This window comes from Hypanus sabinus, chromosome 2 (assembly GCF_030144855.1).
Source record: "Hypanus sabinus isolate sHypSab1 chromosome 2, sHypSab1.hap1, whole genome shotgun sequence".
Lineage (NCBI taxonomy): Eukaryota > Metazoa > Chordata > Chondrichthyes > Myliobatiformes > Dasyatidae > Hypanus > Hypanus sabinus.
Window position 1 is genome coordinate 46,132,350 of NC_082707.1, and position 20,752 is coordinate 46,153,101.

Genomic DNA, 20,752 nt, shown 5'->3' on the forward strand with positions numbered 1-20,752 from the left:
GAAGGTCCTTATGTATTTGTCACCACCATCACCCCATGTGTCAAATTCCAGGCATCTACCACTCCAGGTGAAAAGGAAAAAATTAATACCCACACATCTTCTTTAAACCTACCTTAAATGCATGCTCTCTGGTATCAGAGATATTTCAATCTTCAGGGGAAAAAGATACAAGCTGTCTACTCTATCGATGCCTCTTTTAATCTTAGTAAGATGCGACGTCCAGCATATAGACATGTTGACTGTCCCTAGTTGTAAGTCAGTGCTAATTTACCTATCACTGACTTGAGACTTACTGGTTTATAGTTTTCAGACGAGGATGTCGTGGTTTTGTAGAGGAGAGATCATGTCTCAGATCTGCTTTGAGTTTTTTTTCTTCTTGAGGAAGTCGTATTAGTGCTGGGACCTTTGTTATTTGTAATACAGTGGATTCTGGCATATCAGGAGTGTACGTTTTGGGCCAAATGAGCAGCTGCCCCAGTTAGCCAAAGTTTCATAAATATGGAAATAGTTAAAACAGATTTAAAAAAAGATAACCTACCATTTAACTGAATAACAAATTACGTTTTTAAATAAAATGCAGAACTAATTAGAATGCTCACAATACTAATGTACTATAAAACTGTAGTTCCTAATAGTTATCAACAGAGAAATTATTCCAGTGTGCACTACCACGTTCTTTTGATTCACTGTAAATGAGCAAAATCAACATTGACATCTGGTGCAGATAATGGACTGATTCATACAATGCCGTGAAACTGCAGTGAGCAAATTGTCATACTATTTATTTCTCACCAGTGTCAGTGATAAAATCACTGCTTTTTGAATACAAATAAATGCAACTGATGCTATTTTAAAAACTGTTTGCTGTCAGCATGATGTAGTTTTTAATGGCCACACAAGTGCAGACAACTGATGATAGAAACTTCAGCAACAGTCTCCTGTCCCAATTCAGCATCATAGTGCCCCAAATAAACAAAGGGAATCCTGGCTATTTTCCTGGTTAGTTTTTGTTCTTTAAGAGTTCTTCTAAATTAACAGCCCCAATTAACTGTTGGCCCCCTTACTGGAATATATAATTACTTGGATGAAAATGAAGGAAGTGTGATTGAGTTTGTAGATAAACACCTTTGTCAGCATGCTGTTTATCGACTATAACTCAGCATTTAATACCATCATTCCCACAATCCTAATTGAGAAGTTGCAGAACCTGGGTCTCTGTACGTCCCTCTGCAATTGGATCCTTGACTTCCTAACTGGAAGACCACAGTCTGTGCTGATTGGTGATAACATATCATCCTTGGTGACGATCAACACTGGCGGCACCTCGGGTGTGTGCTTAGCCCACTGCTCTACTCTCTGTATACACCTGACTTTGTGGCTAGGCACAGCTCAAACACTATCTGTAAATTTGCTGATGATACAACCATTGTTGGCAGAATCTCAGGTGGTGACGAGAGGGTGTACAGGAGTGAGATATGCCAATTAGTGGAGTGGTGTCACAGCAACAACCTGGCACTCAAAGTCAGTAAGACAAAAGAGCTGATTGTGGACTTCAGGAAGGGTAAGACAAAGGAACACATACCAATCCACAGAGGGAACAGAAGTAGAGAGAGTGAGCAGCTTCAAGTTCCTGGGTGCCAAGATCTCTGAGGATCTAACCTGGTCCCAACATATTGATGTAGTGATAAAGAAGGCAAGACAGCAGCTGTACTTTATTAGGAGTTTAAGGCGATTTGGCATGTTGACAAATATGCTCAAAAACTTATATAGTTGAACCGTGGAGAGCATTCTGACAGGCTGCATCACTGTCTGGTATGGGGGGGCTACTGCACAGGACCGAAAGAAGTTGAAGAAGGTTGTAAATCTAGTCAGCTCCATCTTGGGTACAGTACTAGCCTACAAAGTATCCGGGACATCTTTAGGAAGCAGTGTCTCAGTAAGACAGCATCCAGTATGAAACACCTCCAGCACCCAGGGCATGCACTTTTCTCACCTACCATCAGGTAGAAGATACAGAAGCCTGAAGGCACACACTCAGCGATTCAGGAACAGGTTCTTCCCCTCTGCCATCCAGTTCCTAAATGGACGTTGAAGCTGTGGACACTAACTCACTTTTTTTAATATATAGTATTTCTGTTTTTGCACATTTTTAAATAATCTATTCAATATATGTAATTGATTTACTTGTTTACTTATTGTTTTATTTTATTTATTGTTTTTCTCTCTGCTAGATGATGTATTGCATTGAACAGCTGCTGCTAAGTTAACAAATATCATGTCACATGCCAGTGATAATAAACCTGATTCTGATTCTGAACTTAGTGGAATTTAAGCTGATGAAGGTTGCCTTGATGAAGGATAGGGCTGCACATAGCTCAACTGAAAAGTTAGGCAGAATGACGGCAGATGGAATTTAATCCAGACAAATGTGAGACTGTGCTTTTAGGGAAGTCATATTCTGATTTGATGTATAAACAACAGGGTTCTGAGTCGCAATATAGGATTGATAGCAGGCAAAACTGGGCTGAGAAGTGGGAGATGGAGTTCAACCTAGATAACTATGAGGTGGTTCATTTTGGTAGGTCAAATATGTTGACAGAATATAGTATTAATGGTAGACTCTTGGCAGTATGGAGGATCAGAGAGATCTTGGGGTCTGAGTCCATAGGACACTCAGAGCTGCTACGCAGGTTGACTATGGTTAAGAAGGCATATGGTGTATTGGCCCTCATCAATTGTGGGATTCAGTTTAAGAGCCAAGAGGTAATGTTGCAGATATATGAGACCCTAGTCAGAGTCCATTTGGAGTACTGTGCTCATTTCTGGTCTCCTCACTATAGGAAGGATGTGGAAACCATAGAAAGGGTGCAGATGAGATTTACAAGGATGTTGCCTGGATTGGGAAGCATGCCTTATGAGAACAGGTTGAGTGAACTTGGCCTTTTCTCCTTGGAGCGACGGAGGATGAGAGGTGACCTGATAGAGGTGTACAAGATAATGAGAGGCAATGATCATGTGGCTAGTCAGAGGCTTTTCCCCAGTCTGAAACAGCTGGCACAAGAGGGCATAGTTTTAAGGTGCTTGGAAGTAGGTATAAAGGAGATGTCAGGGGTAAGTTTTTTTTAATGCAGAGAGTGTTGAGTGTGTGGAAAGGGCTGCCGGTGGTGGTGGTGGAGGTGGAAACGATAGGGTCTTTCAAGAGACTCCTGGATGGCTACATGGAGCATTGAAAAATAGAAGGCTATGGGTAGGGACATGCTCGGCAGAGCTTTGTGGGCTGAAGGGCCTGTATTGTGCTGTAGGTTTTCTATGTTTCTGTTATGTACAGAATGACCTTGGGTTGCATGTTTATATTCCCTGAAAGTGAATAGGGTATTGAAAAAGGCTTTGGGTATACTTATTTTGATAGGCTGGGTACTGAGTACAAAAGTTAGGATGTTATGTTGCAACTATCCCAGATATTGGTTTTATTATGGTTAGAACATTGTGTATGTTACTCGAAGGATATTGAGCAACAGAGAGTGCAGGAGAGATTTTCCAGGTAGTTGCCTTGAATTGAGGATTATATTTATAAGGAGTGAGGGTAATGTGTAAAATTTAAACATGCTGTTCATTTTAAAGGTTTTGTTTTGTTCTTTGTTAGATCAACGTTCTTCAGTCAAAGAGAAGGTCTGAGATCATAAAATCGGTAAGTATTTTTCCTCTTTAAATAATTAATATGCAAAGGATTGTTGGCATGATAATTTCATGCTCAGAGCAGCTCGACCTGTCTTGATATTGAAGACCATAAGACATAGGAGCAGAATTAGGCCATTTGGCCCATCAAGTCTGCTCCACCATTCAATCATGGCTGATCCTTTTCTCCGCTCCTCAACCCCAATCCCTGGACTTCTCCCTGCAACTTTTGATGCCGCGTCCGATTAAGAACCTGTCAAGCTCTTCCTCTAATACACCCAATGACCTGGCCTCCACAGCTGCCTGTGGTTAATAAATTCCACAAATTCACCACCCTCTGGCTAAAGAAATTTCTTAGCATCTCTGTTTTAAATGGACACCCCTCAATCCTGAGGCTGTGCCCTCTTGTCTTAGACTTCTCCAATATGGGAAGCATCCTTTCCACTTTTACTCTATCTAGGCCTTTCAACATTCAAAAGGTTTCAATAAGATCCCCTCTCATCCTCCTAAATTCCAGCAAGTACAGACTCGGAGCTATCAAATGGTCCTCTTTTGATAACCCTTTCATTCCCGGAATCATCTTTGTGAACAACCTCTGGACCCTCTCCAATACCAGCACATCTTTTCTTTGATGAGGATCCCAAAATGGTTCACAATACTCAAGGTGAGGCTTCTCCAATGCCTTGTAAAGCCGCAGGACCACGTCCTGCTCTTGTATTCAAGAACTCTTGGAATGAATGCTGACATTCCTCACCACCAACTCAACCTGCAACTTAACCTTTAGGGTGTTCTGCACAAGGACTCCCAGGTCTCTTTGCATCTCAGCTTTTTGGATTTTCTCCCCATTATCACATTTATTTCTTCATCCAAAGTGTGTGACCATGCATTTTTCAACATTGTATTTCACTTCCTACTTTATTGCCCATTCTCCTAATCTGTCTAAGTCCTTCTGCAGCCTTCCTGTTTCCTCTGCACTACCTGCTTCTTCACCAATCTTCATATCATCTGCAAACTTTGCAACAAAGCCATGTATTCCATCTTCTAAATCATTTATATACAGCATAAAAAGAAGTGGTCCCAACACTGACCCCTGCTGAACACCACTAGTCACTGGCAACCAACCAGAAAAAGATCCTTTTATTCCCACTTGCAGCCTCCTGCAAATCAGCTAGTGCTCTAATCATGTCAGTAAATTTCCTGTAATACCATGGGCTTTTAACTTGGTAAGCAGCCTCATGTGTGGCACCTTTTCAAAGGCCTTTGAAAGTCCAAATATGCAACATTCACTGCATCCCCCTTTATCTATCCTACTTTATTCTCAAAGAATTCTAACGGGTTCATCAGGCAGGATTTTCCCTGAAAGAAACCATGCTGACTTTGTCCTATCTTGTACTGTGTTTCCAAGTACAGGTGCTCCATAACCTCACCCTTAACAATTGGCTCCAACATCTTCCCAACCACTGAGGTCAGGCTAACTGGTCTGTAATTTCCTTTGCCTGCCTTCTTCCTTTCTTAAAGAGTGAAGTCACTTTTTCAAGTTTCCAGTCCTCTGGCACCATGCTGGAGTCCAATGATTTTTGAAAGGTCATTGCTTATGCCTCCAGAAACTCTAACACTACCTCTTTCAGAACCCAAGCGTGCAGTTCACTTGGTCCAGGTGACTTATGTACCCTTAGATCTTTCAGCTTTTGAGCACCTTCTCCCTTGTGATAGTAACTGCACTCAAATCTCTTCCTTCACACACTGCTAGTGTCTTCCATAGTGAAGACTGATGCAAAATACTTATTTCATTCATCTGCCATCTCCTTATCCCTTATTTTTTTTTCTGACCTTATTTTCTAGTGGTTCTGTATCCACTCTCATCTCTTTAACATACTTGAAAAAGCTTTTACTATCCACTTTGATGTTGTTTGCTCGTGTGTTTTCATATTTCATCTTTTCCCTTCTAATGATTCTTTTAGTTGCTCTCTGTAAGCTTTTAAAAGTTTCCCAATCCTCTTACTAATTTTTGCTTTGTTGTATGCCCTTTCTTTTGTTTTTACATTAGCTTTGACTTCCCTTCTTAGCCATGGTTATACTATTTTGCCATCTGAGTATGTCTTTGTTTTTGGAATATATCTGTCCTGCATTTTTCCCGGAAACTCAGGACATCGCTGCTCTGCTATCATCCCTGCCAGCAGCTTTTGCAGTTTACTTTGGCCAGCTCCTCTCTCATAGCACTATAATTTCCTATACTGCTACATCAGACTTTGCTTTCTCCACATCAAATTTCAAGTTGAATTCAATTATATGTGATTACTGGCTCCTAAGGGCTCTCTTACTTTAAGCTTCCTACATACACTCAATCCAATATAGTTGATCCCCTAGTAGGCTCAATGACAAACTGCTCTAAAAAGCCATCTCATAGGCATTCAACAAGCTCACTCTCTTGAGATCCAATGCCAACTTGATTTTCCCAATCGACCTGCATGTTAAAATCTCCCGTGACTATCATAACATTGCCCTTTTAATATGCCTTTTCTATTTCCTTTTGTAATCTGTGGTTCAGCTTCTGTTGCCATCAAGGTCTTTTTACCCTTGCAGCTTCTTAACTCAACCCACAAGGATTCAACATCTTCTGATCCTAAGTCACATCTTTCTATTGACTTGATAACACTTTTTACCAGCAGAGCCACAGTGCTCCCTCTGCTGACCTTCTTATCCTTCTAACACAACGTGTGATCTTGGACGTTCAGCTCCCAACTACAACCATCCTTCAGCCACGATTCAGTGATGGCCACAACATCATACCCAACAATCTGTAATAGTGCAACAAGATCTTCTACCTTATTTCTGTACTCTGATATGACACTTCGAGTGCTGTATTTGCTACCCTTTTTGATTTTGCATCCCTAATGCACTGATAATCACCCTGCTGGCTGCAATTATGTCTTACCCATCTGCCTGTCCTTCATAATAGTCTGACTGCATGCTATCTTTGCTTTTTTACCATCCATCCTATCCTCAGTCTTTTCACTCCAGTTCCTCCCCCCACCAAATTAGTTTGAACCCTGCCCAACAGTTCTAACAAACCTGCTTATGAGAATATTGGTCCCCCTCAGGTACAAGTGGAACCCTGCCCCTTTTGTGCAGGTCAAACCTCCCCCAGAGGAGATCCCAATGATTCAAGATTCAAGCCCCCAGCTTAAATGAATAGTATTAACTTCATTGTAAAATTATGCCATCAACCGTTTTTGATTGCTGTGGGAATGGTTCACTGAAAACATGGAAAGTAATGTTCTTTTACTTTTTTTTCTTTCAATTTTGACTTTGCACAAATTAAAGCTGTGTATAGAAAAAATATCATCATTCCATAGTTTGGTAAATGTGTAAAGGAGCCTTGTTAAATAACTGCCAGTGCATTGGCTATCACTGAATTTATCACCTCTTGGTTACTGGTTCTGAATAATCATTCAGTGGATCTCTTGTTTGTGTGAAATCAGAATTGAATGTGCAAAGATCAGATGACAAAGCTTTGAAAATGCCTGCATCTGTTGTGACAAAATGTGTTCAAAGGAAGCATTTATAATCGGATGCTGCCTTTTAAGGTGCACTAATTTGCAACTGAATACTATGTTAGAGTTTTGGTAAAAGGTGGTCTGAACTTCTTTCAAGGTGGTACTTGTTTTTTATTTTCATACATGTATTTGGGAAAATTATGACCATCTACTTCAAATGTGAAAGTAATTTTCTTAAATTACATGGTTATGAAGATTATATTGACGTTTAGTTCATGGCCCAGGTTTTCTAGCCTCGTCAGAACAGGTCCAAGGAAGGTGGGCTGGAAACCCATCCTGCAGTATCACTCACAGTTGTTCTGTTTAAACCAAGGAGTAAATGAGGCTAAATTCTCAATGGTTCTGCCTATTTCATACTCACAGTACAGTTGACCACAAATCCAGGTCTGCTCTCAGTAACTTCCTTTGTGTGGGTACACATCTTCAGACTTACGTTAACACTGCATTTTTGAGTAACTTGTCAAAATATTAACTTGTTTTTATCAATATAATAACATAGTTGAGTGAGATCATGACCTCACTGTCTATCATTAACCTGTACACTCATATCTTGTGATTTCTTTATTATTCAAGAAAGCTATTGATTATTGTCCGGACTGAACCCCCCCCCAGACCCTTTGGTTAGGGTATCCCAAAGAGTTTCTATTTTCTGAATGAAGAAACCTCTTTTCAGTCCTCAGTTTTGATTCTGATTCCCTTCATTCATCCTGTCAAATGTACGAGAATATTGTGTCTCAATGAAATTGGCTCATTGAACGTGAGATGACAGGCCAAGAATGCTTAGCTTTTCCCCTTAGGGCAGTCTCCCATCTAAGGAATCAGTCTGGTGAAACTTCTTTGGCTCCTACGTCTTTGTTGTGGAAGCAGGAAATGCAAATATTGCTCTAGGTATGTTCACACAGGAGCTTTATCATAGTTGTCTTTTTGCTGTAATTCAATTGCAGGAAAGCCCAATCTGCACCTTTACTCTAAACATCCAGTGATTGGTCTACCATGGGATCTGGACAAGAAAATGTTTTTATCTGTCAATTTTGGGGAAAAAATACTTTAATGGATGACTTCGTATTTTCATCTATACTCATTTTCATTCCTTTTCCTTCCATTTAGTTTGTGTCTAAACATTTCAAACCTCACTGTATTCACCTCACATCCTATGCTGCTGTCCAGCTTTTATACAATGTCATATTTCATCCCATATCTAATTTATTGATGAGTGTGAACAGGCAGGGTACTGGTACTAATCACCACTACACCCTATTTGGAATAATTTCCCAACACAAAAGTGGCCACTACAGTATATTGCCCCAAATCTGATGTAATTTTGTATAATGATCTTTTATGTAGCATATTATTTAAGGCTTTTTAAAGTTCAAAATACACCACATTCACATGTTTTCCCTTGCATATTTCACTTGCTACAATTACAAGGGTCTGATTGATAAGTAAGTTCATGTTGACCTGACTCAATCCTATATCTGTTTTAAAATGCTATGACTTAACTTTCTTGGCTATTTTATTAATTTAACAAGCTTTATTTCCCTGTTTTCACTCTCTCTTTCCTCAAGTTATGTGGTTACACTTTCTACCTTCTAACCTATAGGAACAGTTCTAGATTGTGTAGAATTTTGGAAGATGACAACCAGTGTGTTCATTTTCTCCATCACAACTTCTTCCAAAAGCATTGGAATGACCTGGAGATTTAATAGCTTTTGGTTCTGTTCATGTTCTTAAGATAGCAAACACCAAATGTTAAATTTCTTGGGTTTTTCTTTCTGAACCTGCTCTTCACTGATTTTTTTTTTGTCTTCCTTGAGGCAGGGTGCAAACAACTGATTTTTTTTCTGCTGTTTTCTTATTCCCTGATGTAATTTCTCTGATTTCATTGTATGCACATTAACTTTGGTTTAGTCCTTTCTTTCTTATGTGGCGAAGAAGCTTTAGGTTTTTTTTTGCTTTTTGCTTGATCATTTTCACATTTCACTTCCCTTTTTTTAAATCAAGTAATTTATGGAGATGCAATTTTTCTGTTGCTCTAGTTTACTTCTGAATAAATATGCATGAATAGGGGTTTTTCCTTTTATGTTATACTATTTTCCCTTGTCAATCAGAGCTGGATCAATTTTCCGGGTGGGTTTCTGTGTCCCAGGATTAGATATTGTTTACTTAAAATGCTGATAATTGCTTGTCAACTATTTACTGTATCTCTCGCTGTACTCTCTCAATCTCCTGTAGATATCTGTTGGCCTCCAGCCTTTGTATTTGCTCTCAGAATTAAGAGGCCAATTTTAGATTAAACAAAATACACTTTTAACATAAAATTCACTATAATTATGATTACTGTGCCTCAAAGAACCCCTCATTTTCCTGACCATTAATTAGCCTTTCTCACTATTGCAGCCTACTAATACGCACTATTTCTCACTATTACTGTCTTTTCTTTTGGTTTCTCAGTATACTGATCGAGCAAAATGTTTTGTATATACAATAAAGAAATGTGAAAAGTCAGTTACCTGCATCATACTTGTGTAAATTCTTTACAAATTGTTCTTGTTTGATGAAGTAAAACTATGTTTTTACTAATAGTTTTTCTTCATTTCGCTTCCAGATGTTGTCTTTCATGTATGCCCATCTTACATTCTTTCATCAAGGATATGACCTCTTTATGGAACTGGAACCTTATATGAAGGACCTAGGATCACAGGTGATATTTTAAAATCAATTTCATATATTCTGAGAAAGATAGTATTTTAAATAAATTCTCAGATCTTAGTGAGCAGTTTGATGGATATGTGAACTAGTTTTCAGTATCTGGCTTTTGTTGACTTGTAATAAAACCTAATGAATCTGTTCGATATAACTGTGTTACCACTGCCTTCCTGTAAGTGCAGGAAATTTGGGCCACGAGCTGAGTTCCAGAGATGAGGTGTGAATAACTCTATGTGACATGCAGTATTTAACTGAGTGTGGCATTGAGGAAGTCTGGTGAATTTGAACATAGTAGCTACTAGGGAGAAAATAGTCCAATTGTTGGAGTGATAACTCATAAATGCTGCGGCGTGTGGTTGCTAGAGCCCAGGATATTACTGCAGTATAGTGCACCAGGTCTTACCATCAGATGTGAGGATTTCTGCTGATCAGTTCCATTTGCAGCTCCTCATGAAATTGTCTTTTTTAGCGTATTAAAAATCATGGTCAATTTATACTTGGTGTATTACTGAAATTTTATTGCTAACAATCTATATTGATTCTTTATTCGATACATCAATTTCTCCCATAACTCATTTAGTTATTTTTTTCTCTGCATAAGTATAAGAACTTAAGACAAGAAGGAGAATGAGGCCATTAAGCTACCAAGTCTGTTTCCAGTCCTCTGGAGAGATTCCAGAACCTGTTGATTGCTGAAAGATTACTACTCATGTCTCCACAATCTCTTAAGCTGCTTCTTCCAAAGCCTTGGTGTGTAGTCACTTCTGTCCCCTAAAATACTAAAATTTCTGGCACGCTGCTGGTGTTCTCGACAGTTAAGATTGACACAAAATACATATCGAGTTGTCTGCCATTTCTACCTCTTCATCATTTTCCAGTGGTCTGAAGTCCACTCTTGCCTCTTTTACTGGAAAAAGCTTTTGATATCTTTTTTTGATATTATTGGCTAGCTTATATTGTCTTTTCTCTCTTTATTGTTTTATAGTTGCCTTCTGTTGGGTTTCAAAAGCTTCTGACAACATTTTGCTATATTGTATGTCCTCCTGCTTTTATGCTGTCTTGTTAGCCATGATTGCCTCATCCTCCCTTTAGAATGTTGCTTCTCCAGGATGAATTGAGCCTGCATCTTCTGAATTACTCCCCAAATCTCCAGTCATTGCTGCTCTACCATCATCCCTGCTAGTGTCCCCTTCCAATCAACCCTGGCCAACTCCTCCCTCATGCCTCTGTAGTTCTGCTTACTCTACTGTAATAGCAATACATTTCAATTTTGCCATTTCACTAGTGGACTCGACCACAAGCTGCTCTAAAAAGCCATCTTGTGGGCACACTTCAAAGGCCATCCCTTGGGATTCATGCCAACCTGATTTTTCCCAATCTGCCTGCATGTTGAAATCCATCACTGACCATTGTACATTGCACATTTTACATGCCTTTTCTGTATCCCCATGTAATTCATACCCCCCCCCCCCCATCCTGGCTACTGTTTAGAGCTTGTACATAAATCTCTTTAGGGTCTTTTTACCGATATAGTTTCTTAACTCTACCCAGAAAGATTCTGCATCTTCTGATCTTTCTCCCCCAATGCTGATCCCCATGTCCCATGAATTCAAACCCATTTCTTCCACACCAATCTTTGAGCCACACATTTAACTCTGATCTTATTAACTCAGTAGAAATTTGCACATGACTCAAATAGCAATCTTGATGGTTTACCTTTATGGTTTTGCATTTTAATTGGTCCCTACTTGATCAAGTTCCCACAGCAGAACTGCTGCTTGTTCTTCATATGTCATTGGTAGCCCCCAAGGACCATGACAACTGGATCTTGCCACTCCCACTTCAGATTCCTGCGCCAGTCAGATGAGATGTTTTGAATCCAGGCATTGGGCAGAAACACACCCTTTGGGACTCACAATACTTTTGACAGAGAATTGTGTGTACTCCTTTGATCCTACCATTGCAGATTACATCTATATTTCTGTTCTTCCCCACCTTCCCCCCACTCCTATCCCTGAACAGTTTTGGGTGCTTGCTTGTCCTACAATCCCCACTCTCATTCTCACTGGGAGCAATAATCTCAGAACTTTTGGGCAAACACAAGGTTGCCTCAGCTCTACTTGTTTGGTGTTGTACCTCTCCATGTCTTGTGGCGCACTGGGTGGCAGCCTTTGCTGTTTCTTTAACATTAGTTTTTTGAGACTGAGTTACTAGCTCAAAGCTCAATCCAGGGTAGATGGAATGTGTGCAAGGAGCCTGCTGGATTTGAACCTGGAACTGCTTGCCTTGAAATCCAGTGCAATTGGCACTACACCACTGGCTGGCTTAGTTCTACTACTTTGATCACCCTAACTGTCTCACTTTAATCACATCCTCTTGTCCCCGGTCACAGACTGAATTTGAAATATTTAACCTAATTGATGTGACTGCCTCCTGATATGGTGTCTATTATGGCAACTTAAATAAAAATTGCTTCCAAGTTTTTTTTTTCTACTTTTCTGTTTGTCCTTATAAACAAACTGCCTCAAAAACAGCAAGTACAGAAGTCTAGCACACGTTTCTATTAGTAGTGCTTTGTAATTGATACACGTACATTAGATGTTCTTGTGCATTCTCCCTTCAGGTTTACATTCCCTGCTTTCCATGTGACCTCAAAACGCACTGAGATTAAAGCAAAAACAAGGTCACGGGGATTGTAGTGAGAAGTGTGATTTAATTTTTGCTGGACAGAAATTCATTTATATCATCATGATACAGGAACTTAGAATAATCTTTAAACTGAAAGATGTATTTTTACTTCATTTTTTAAAAATTGATGTGCCTTCCTGAAATATATTTGCATTTGGTTGAATAATCAGGTATATGGTCAAAACATTTTCTTTTATTATTAAAGTGTTGTTGATAAACCTTGTATTTAATCACATTTACCTTTCTGTTTCTGCGTATTTGATGCAGTACCACTCAGCATCAGCAATCTCTGCCACTCGTTTACCCTGCCAGGCATTCCTAGTTGCTCATGCAGGCAGCAATGATTGTGCATTGCAACATCTACCAATGTGTAGATTGTATGTGCATTAATTGCTACTGCCAGTGTCAGAAATTAATTCAGAACCACGTAATCATTCTTATTTTTAGATAGCTCTATGATCACTACCAAATGCTTGTTGTTTCAACTATCAACTGGACCTCAGCACAAGCTATCAGAATGAATCACTGAAAATTTCCAGCAAAGGTGTGATGTTTCTTCAACATGATAAAGAACAGATTGTAATGATGCTGAAGCTATTTTCAGAGTGGAACAGATTGACTCTCTGGAATCCTGTCTGGAATCAGTTTGTTAATTGTGAAAATAATCTGAGAACGTGGTCTATTATAATTAACTTAGATTGTATTTCTCCAGAAATATGCCAGTTTTACATAGCTTTATTAATTTGTAAATTTTATATATATATATAAATCATTGTTTATCAACCTTAAATTAAGTTTCATCATTTAATTAAAATAATTTAACTTGTTCATCATCTGTATTCTTTAGAATTTATAGGGAGATGTTACTGAAATGTATAGAACCCTTCAGGGGTACAGCATAGTGAATGTCAGGATATTTCACCTAGTGCGACAATATTGTTACAAGATTAGGGGTGGTCATTTAAAACACGTGATTAAGAACGTCTTACAGAGTGGTGAATCTCTGAAATACTCTACCTTAGAGGGCTTTGGAGGCAGGATCATTTGGGTTATTTCAAGAGGAATAGATATATTTTTGAAAAGTGAAGGATTAAGGGCAATGGGGATCCATCACATAAGAGGAGATGAGGCCTGGGGCAGATCAGCAATGATACTGAATGGTAGTAGAGCTGTATTCAAAGCCCAAGAAGTCTAATTCTATTTTCTCATGTTCTGTTTCAACAGCTGGATAAATTGGTTGTGGATGCAGCTAAAGAGAAGAGAGCTATGGAACATAAGCACTCTACTATCCAACAAAAGGTACATTGACAGCTGAGAAATCTTGCAGAGTATAAACAAACTGTGATGTAGGAAAATTTGTCTGCAGTTGAAGTGGTTCAGACATTTGCTCTTACTGGTTATTAACTATAATCATTTGGTATTGATATTTATTAGATATTTGTTTTTATGTGCAGCCTATTCAATGAACCTCCTCATCACTATGAACACTGCTACTTTCCCATCTGCATCAATGGTATCGGCATCTTCTGGCCTAGAAAGAGCCTCTATAATACATTTTCTAGGTTGTCACTAGTGAATTGCTTTTTAAGTGAATGTAATTACTTTGAAATGGGATGTGTTAATAAAATTTAATTGCAGTAAATTGCACAATTTTTCAAATTTGACGGATCGACAAGATCTCTTACTGAAAATAACAAGAAAGGTACGGAATTCTGTGACACTCAAAGTGCATGTTAATGTATCCAGAGATACTGGCCGCGTGACAGATGCACTGCCACCTGGCTGGTCGGAGGACACACCACATGCCAATCAACATTTGGCCCCTCCCAACTAATCAATGCACACCTAAGTTATTGGTCACCTTAATTGGATTATCTTGCCCAGCCCCATGCTTTAAAAGGTGAGACTTGCCCTTGGCTAGCCCTCTCTTACAGACCACCACATTGGAGGAAAGTGCATTGATTTATGCTTGGGAAGGTCTATCGTTTGTCCTGGTAAGGGAGCCGCAGCTATCCAAGGTCAAGGGGGATAGCTGTTGTAGTGCTTTTCCCTTGTTCCTTGTTTGTGTAACCGTACCCTGTCCCCACACTGCTTCCTGTGTATTGTAGTTGCTTGTGTTGACCCGACTTCCCCTTGTAAATAAATTCCTTATTATTAAAACTGTGTGTGTCCAGGCCTCTACTGTTGAGACTCAAAGAACCAGTTATTTTCCATCACAACATTTGGCGTTGCAAGCAGGGTCCTGGGACTGGGGGAAAGCCATGACTTGTTCATGGAGACGGCTGACCCCTTCAGGACCTGGCTCAGCCCGGTCCGCAATGTACCACTTCCACTTGACAATGGAGGACCTCTGGGCACGGCCCTCCTTGTGGGTAGAATCGGGGACTTGACCCATCGCATTATGGGGAGATGGGGGCGAAGGACAACAGGGTCGGTGCCTGTTTGCTGTTCTGTGGCGAGGAGCGCCAAGTAGCAGGCTAGCAGCTGGCGCTCGAAGGGGCTGTAGCACACTGCCGCTTCAGGTAGGGACTTAGTCCAGAAACCGAGGGGGACTCTACACCTTGGGGTCTTCTGCCAGAGGCTCCACTCGGCGACCGTCTCACTCGCTGAGACCTGTAACTCAAAAGGCAGACACGGCTGGCGGGAAGAAAGTGGCATGGCTTGTTCCACCACTAGTTTCGCCGTAGCAAAGGCAGCCTGTTCCGCTGGCCCCTAGAGAAATGTGGATTTTTTTCCTGGAGATCCTATAGAGTGGCTAGAGAAGCATGGTCAAGTGGGGTATATGCTGCCGCCAAAAGCCCAGGAGCCCCACGAACCTCTGTGTGTCAGTTTTATTCGAGGGAACGGCAAAATTTAAAATTTTATTTTTGGCGGCATCGGGTATGCTTCTGTGCCCAGAGTTCCATTGTACTCCAAGGAAAATGACACCCTGGCTGGGGCCCTGTATTTTTTCCATATTAATGGCCCAGCCCCGACCCCTGAGGGATTCGATTAGCACGTGAAGGGACTTTGACACAATGGTCTCAGAAGGGCCTTGGAGAAGAATATCGTCTATATAATGTGCGATTGAAATCTCCGGAGGGAACTGGATGTTGTGTAAATCGTGGGAGACAAGGCCATGGCAGATTGTGGGGCTCTGAATGTAGCCTTGAGGCAGGCGATTAAATGTGTATTGTCTGCTATCCCAAGTAAAGGCAAACTGGTCTTGGCTATCTGAGTGCAGGGGAATCGAGAAAAATGCATTCGCTAAATCGACAACAGCGTACCAGGGTTTATGGGGATGGCCTGCGATGTCTTCAATAAGGGTGACAATGTCAGGTACAGCGGCGGCGAGGTGGGGTGCAGCCTTGTTCAATTGCCTATAATCAACGGTCATCTGCCAGGAGCCGTTCCTCTTACGGACGGGCCAAATGGGGCTATTGAAAGGCGAGGCAGCGGTCCTAATAATTCCCTCCCGTAACAGGGCTTGAATGGAGTCTGCGGTTTCTTGGTGCCCCCCCCCGGGCACTCTGTACTGACTGTTACAGATGATCTTGGAGGGAGGGGGAATAACAATTGGCTCCCACTTAGCCGGCCCGACGACAATACTGGCTCGCGCGATGCTGAAGGTGAACTTGCCTGTTTGTTTCAAGTGATTGTCCCTTTAAAACATTTATACCGAGGATACATTCCGGGGAGGAGGCAATAAGGACTTGTACACGTCTGGGGGAATGGTTGCCTATGGCTAGGCAAAGAGTGACCTCCCTAGCTGGTAACAGGGAGCCCCCCAATCCCTCTGCATGTCCGTACCCCTCCATAAGGCAGGATTGCGTGGGATAATCGTGTGCTGGGGGCCTGTGTCGACAAGCGCCATCCACCTCTGTGTTTCCCTCTCCCCAGTGTACTGTGACGGGTATATGTGGCCTCAGGTCCACCTCTGTGTGCTTCCCTTTCCCCAGTGTACTGTGACGGGTATATGTGGCCTCAGGTCCACCTCTGTGTGTTTCCCTCTCCCCAATGTACTGTGACGGGTATATGTGGCCTCAGGTCCCCCGGGTGGGAAAGGGCGAGAGAGCAAATGCGCCGGGAGCCTTGGCCTTCATCCTATGGGGGGGGGGGGGGGGGGAGGGGAAGGGCTGCCACGCCGGGGGTGAGGCACTTTGCTGGTGGAGGTGGGACATTTCCTGCCTGCTTCGAGGGCCTTCGAGACAGTTTCAGGCAGGGGATGTGCAGAGAGTGGCTCGGTGTGGGTGATCTTTTTGTAAGTAGTCTTCCCCCTGCAATGCTCCTTCCACAGGGCATATAGGCTGGGGGTGGGGATGCCAACTATCTGGTTACAATCCACCCCTGCAAGCAGCAGGTCTGTGTACAGCTGCCTGCGTGTATATCTGAGAGAGATAGTGTCTAGGGCCCTTGTCTCGGTCTTCCAGACCTGCATAGGTGCCCCCCTCTGCATATATTCTAATCCCTCCAGGAGGGTGATGGCATCCCGTACGGTCCTACCACTGGCTGATACCATGAAGGGCAGGATTACCGACTTCAGATCGGGCGTGTGGTAGTGACCAAGTATCCCACTAGGGCACCGGTCACTCGTGTGTTTTCAAGGAGGTTACAGTCGCAGGCACCTTGATAGATGCCATTGACCAGTGCCCATTCCCGGATAACCCGGGTGCCCTCACTGACCGTACCCCATTGCGGGCGCCCGTGTTGATCCCACTCCAGAAGTGTGGGATAGCGAGCTCGTACCGCGATCACTATCCGATCCCACAGGGTTGTGCCATCGCGGATTTCTGCTTGTGGTGCCCGCAGCGCATTGTTTATGCTCTGCTGGTCAGAGGGGCTTCCCAGGGCACTTTCCTCCTGATGGGAGAGGCTGAGGTTGGGGCCCCCCTTCGTCCCACAGCCGGAGCAGCCAGGCCATGAGGTGTTTGCCTGGTCGTTGGCGGTACCAATCCGCCAACTGGGTCAGCTCCTTGGGGGAGAAGTCCTGGGTCTCCCTGGTCTCGGAGTGACATGGGGAAGGTCCGGCCGTCTCCCCCTTGTCCCCTTCCTCCCTGCGGTGAACCTGGGACCGCGTGGTGACGGATCGGGCATGTTGGAGCTCGGGTGAGAAGGGGGAAGGGTGGTTGTGGGGCCTTGGTATCTCGGGCACCCCCTCATCGTCACTATCCAGCCAGATGTCCCCATCCCCCAGCCATGCGTCCAGCTTGTCACCACACTGGACTAAGGCTCGAATCTTTAATGGGTCCAGCTGCCAGCCAGACCGACGGGTTGCCCTGGCCTGCTGAAGTTTTATGAGGCGACAGGCAAGTTCAGTTCCCCTAACTTCAAGGTCATTGGCTTGGGCCTGGGCAGCCTGTGCTGCTTCCTTCAGTGTGCAACAACGCTGACTGAGGTCTTCAATTTCCCTGTCCTTATGACCACACAAGTGCTGCAGGTGATCAGTAATTCTAACCTGGCATCTCAGCAGGGACGCAAACAACCAGAAGGCACCCCTTGGACTCCTCTTGGCTTTGGGGAACCCTGATTCCTTCAGGAGGGAGACCACATGATGGCCCAGCTTCTCTCCACAGGGCTCTAACTGCTCAGACCAGTCCACTGGTTTTCCATGGTCTGCCAGCATGCTGGCCAGACTCTCAAATCCCTCCCTTTCATCAGCCCACCCGGGGATCTTATCCTGGGATCCTGCACTGGCTTTCTTCCCCTTATTCCATTACATTATCCTCTGTGCTTGTGTCCAGCCAAAACCTATGAGACCCTGCTCCGCAGCACCAAATATTGTGATGGAAAATAACTGGTTCTTTGAGAGGCCTGGACACACACAGTTTTAATAATAAGGAATTTATTTACAAGGGGAAGTCGGGTCAACACAAGTCGGGTATCTCTGGATACAGTTGTACAGTTTGTTTAATCTGACTAAACTGTTGTGACACTATCAAAGCTTTGGGCTCTTTTCATAATTACATTGACAGCAAATTCCACTCGTTTGGTTAGAAACATTTCCAGCAGTCTAGAGCTCATCCATATCAACTTCCTTTTGTTGCTGTGCCTATTTCACATTTGTGCTACAGTTATCTTTTATGTAGTGAAACCAGTCTTTCTGTAGCCCTGAAGTATCTAATGATATCATTAGTATAATCAGACAATTCCTGTGATCAGTTTTTAAAAGCTTAACGCCCTCTGACTCCAGACTGATCAGACTTGAATTACTTATTATTACTTATTACTTATTACTTCAATAATATTCAATAATTAAGTAATATTACTTGAATATAAAGGAATATTACTTTGGCAGGTTGGACCTAACTTTGATGTGTGTAGACAGATTGTTCTGCAAAAAAAATTATACTTTGGCTGAATCAAATGCTCGGAGTGTAGTTTTACTATCTGTAGCATCGGTACATATTAATGATAAATTGTAAGTCAGTATTTTCTGCCTAATCTCTATTTTCACTGAATCATTTAAAAATATTTAATGGTACAGTGCTGGACACGTGTAATAGAAAAACAGGAGTGTTTGTACACTTTTCAGGGCTGTGTGTGTATATACAGCTTCTGTATAATGATGCTGATGTTTTCAGGGCTGTATGTGTATATCTGTGGCAAACTAAGAATAGCTCTATTTTGTATGTCTATTCTTGCACCCTAAAGAGGAAATGAAATGGCATTATTTTCACAGGTCAAGTGCATCTACGCCTCTGAGTTAACACCTATCTTCACTCCAGCATTTGTTTTGAGGCAAATTTAAATTGTGTGATAAATTTATTTTGAGAGGAATAAAAATCTACGGGTGATGTCATTGATTGTCAGATTATTTTGAATTCTTCCATTTTTCTTTGTTGCTTTCCCTTCACCAGCAACAAGTCTAAACCAGCAGATGTACTTAATTTTGTTTGAAATCAAAAACATGGCATTTACTGGAAATCTGAAACATAAATGGAAAATGTGGGAAATGCTGATCAGGCTTCATTTGAAGGAGGTGAAGCAGTGTTTTGAGTTGGAGATCCTTTGACCTAACTGCGAAGAAAACAAAAGAAGCTTTCAAAGCTACAGAGAGGATGGGGAGGGTGAATGAAGACACAAATGCCTTGGAAAAAGTATTCAGCCCCCAAACATTTATTCACATAAATGAGTATTATAACCTGGGATTTTGATAAACTTAACTGAGAATTTTTATTTGTGAATCACAGGCTTCTCTTTTTACAGTAGAACCCGAAATAAAACAAGGAATAAACAACTAAAAATTTAAAACTGAAATGTCAGCACTTGAAAAGTATTCATCCGCCTTTGCTCAGTACTTATTAAACCACCTCTCACAGCAATTGTAGCTTTTTGGATGTCCCAATTAGCTTTGCACAACATGATAGAGCAAGAGTTCCTGCAAAATTGCTCAAGCTGTGCCAGATTAGTTGGAGAGTGGCAGTGGACAGCAGGCTTGAGGTCTTACCAGAGATGTTCGATCAGTTTAAGGTCAGCACTCTGACTGAGCTATTCAAGGATATCAGTTTTCTTCATTTGAAGCCACTCCATGGTTACTCTGACAGTGTGTCATGGGTTGTTGACCTGAAAGACAAACTTCCTCCCCAGTTTAAGCTTTCTGGCAGAAGCCAGCAGATTTTTATCTGGGATCTCTCTGTATTTAGCAGCATTCTTCTTCCCATCAATCCTGACCAGATTTCCAGACTCTGCTACCTCCACCATGCTTTACAGAAGGGATGGTGTTATCTGGCTGATGTGCAGTATTAGATTTATACCACACGTACCCCTTAATGTTGAGACCATAAAATTCCATTGTTATCTCATCTGACCACAAGACCTTTTTCTACATCATTACAGTATCTACAATGTGATGCTTTGCACAGTCTTTACGGGCAAGGGTATACTTTTTTTTTTAGCGAGGGTTTCTTCCTTGTCATTCCTCTGTAAATACCCTTCTTGTGCAAGGCCTTAGAGTTTGTGGAGTCAAGAACACCATCTCCAGTTTCAGTCATTGACATCTGCAGCTGACTCAGAGTGACTGGCTTTGGAGTATCCTCTCTTAGAAGTGCCATTCCTCTCTGGAGACTAAGTTTAGAGGGGCAGCCTCACTTTGGCAGTGAGGCTTTGGTTTCATATTTTTTTCACCTTTTTGTGTTGAACTGCACTGA

General features: G+C 41.9%; 1 protein-coding gene across 3 annotated transcripts in view; it reads left to right on the forward strand.

Annotated features, from left to right (window-relative positions):
- Positions 1-20,752, forward strand: part of LOC132378466 (arf-GAP with coiled-coil, ANK repeat and PH domain-containing protein 2-like) — a 124,399-nt gene that overhangs the window by 49,708 nt on the left and 53,939 nt on the right. For all 3 annotated transcript variants that reach the window (XM_059945402.1, XM_059945409.1, XM_059945417.1), the window contains exons 7-9: positions 3,644-3,688; positions 9,838-9,933; positions 13,851-13,925. In XM_059945402.1, the coding sequence (XP_059801385.1) occupies positions 3,644-3,688; positions 9,838-9,933; positions 13,851-13,925 (216 nt within the window). The remainder of the gene's footprint in view (positions 1-3,643; positions 3,689-9,837; positions 9,934-13,850; positions 13,926-20,752) is intronic.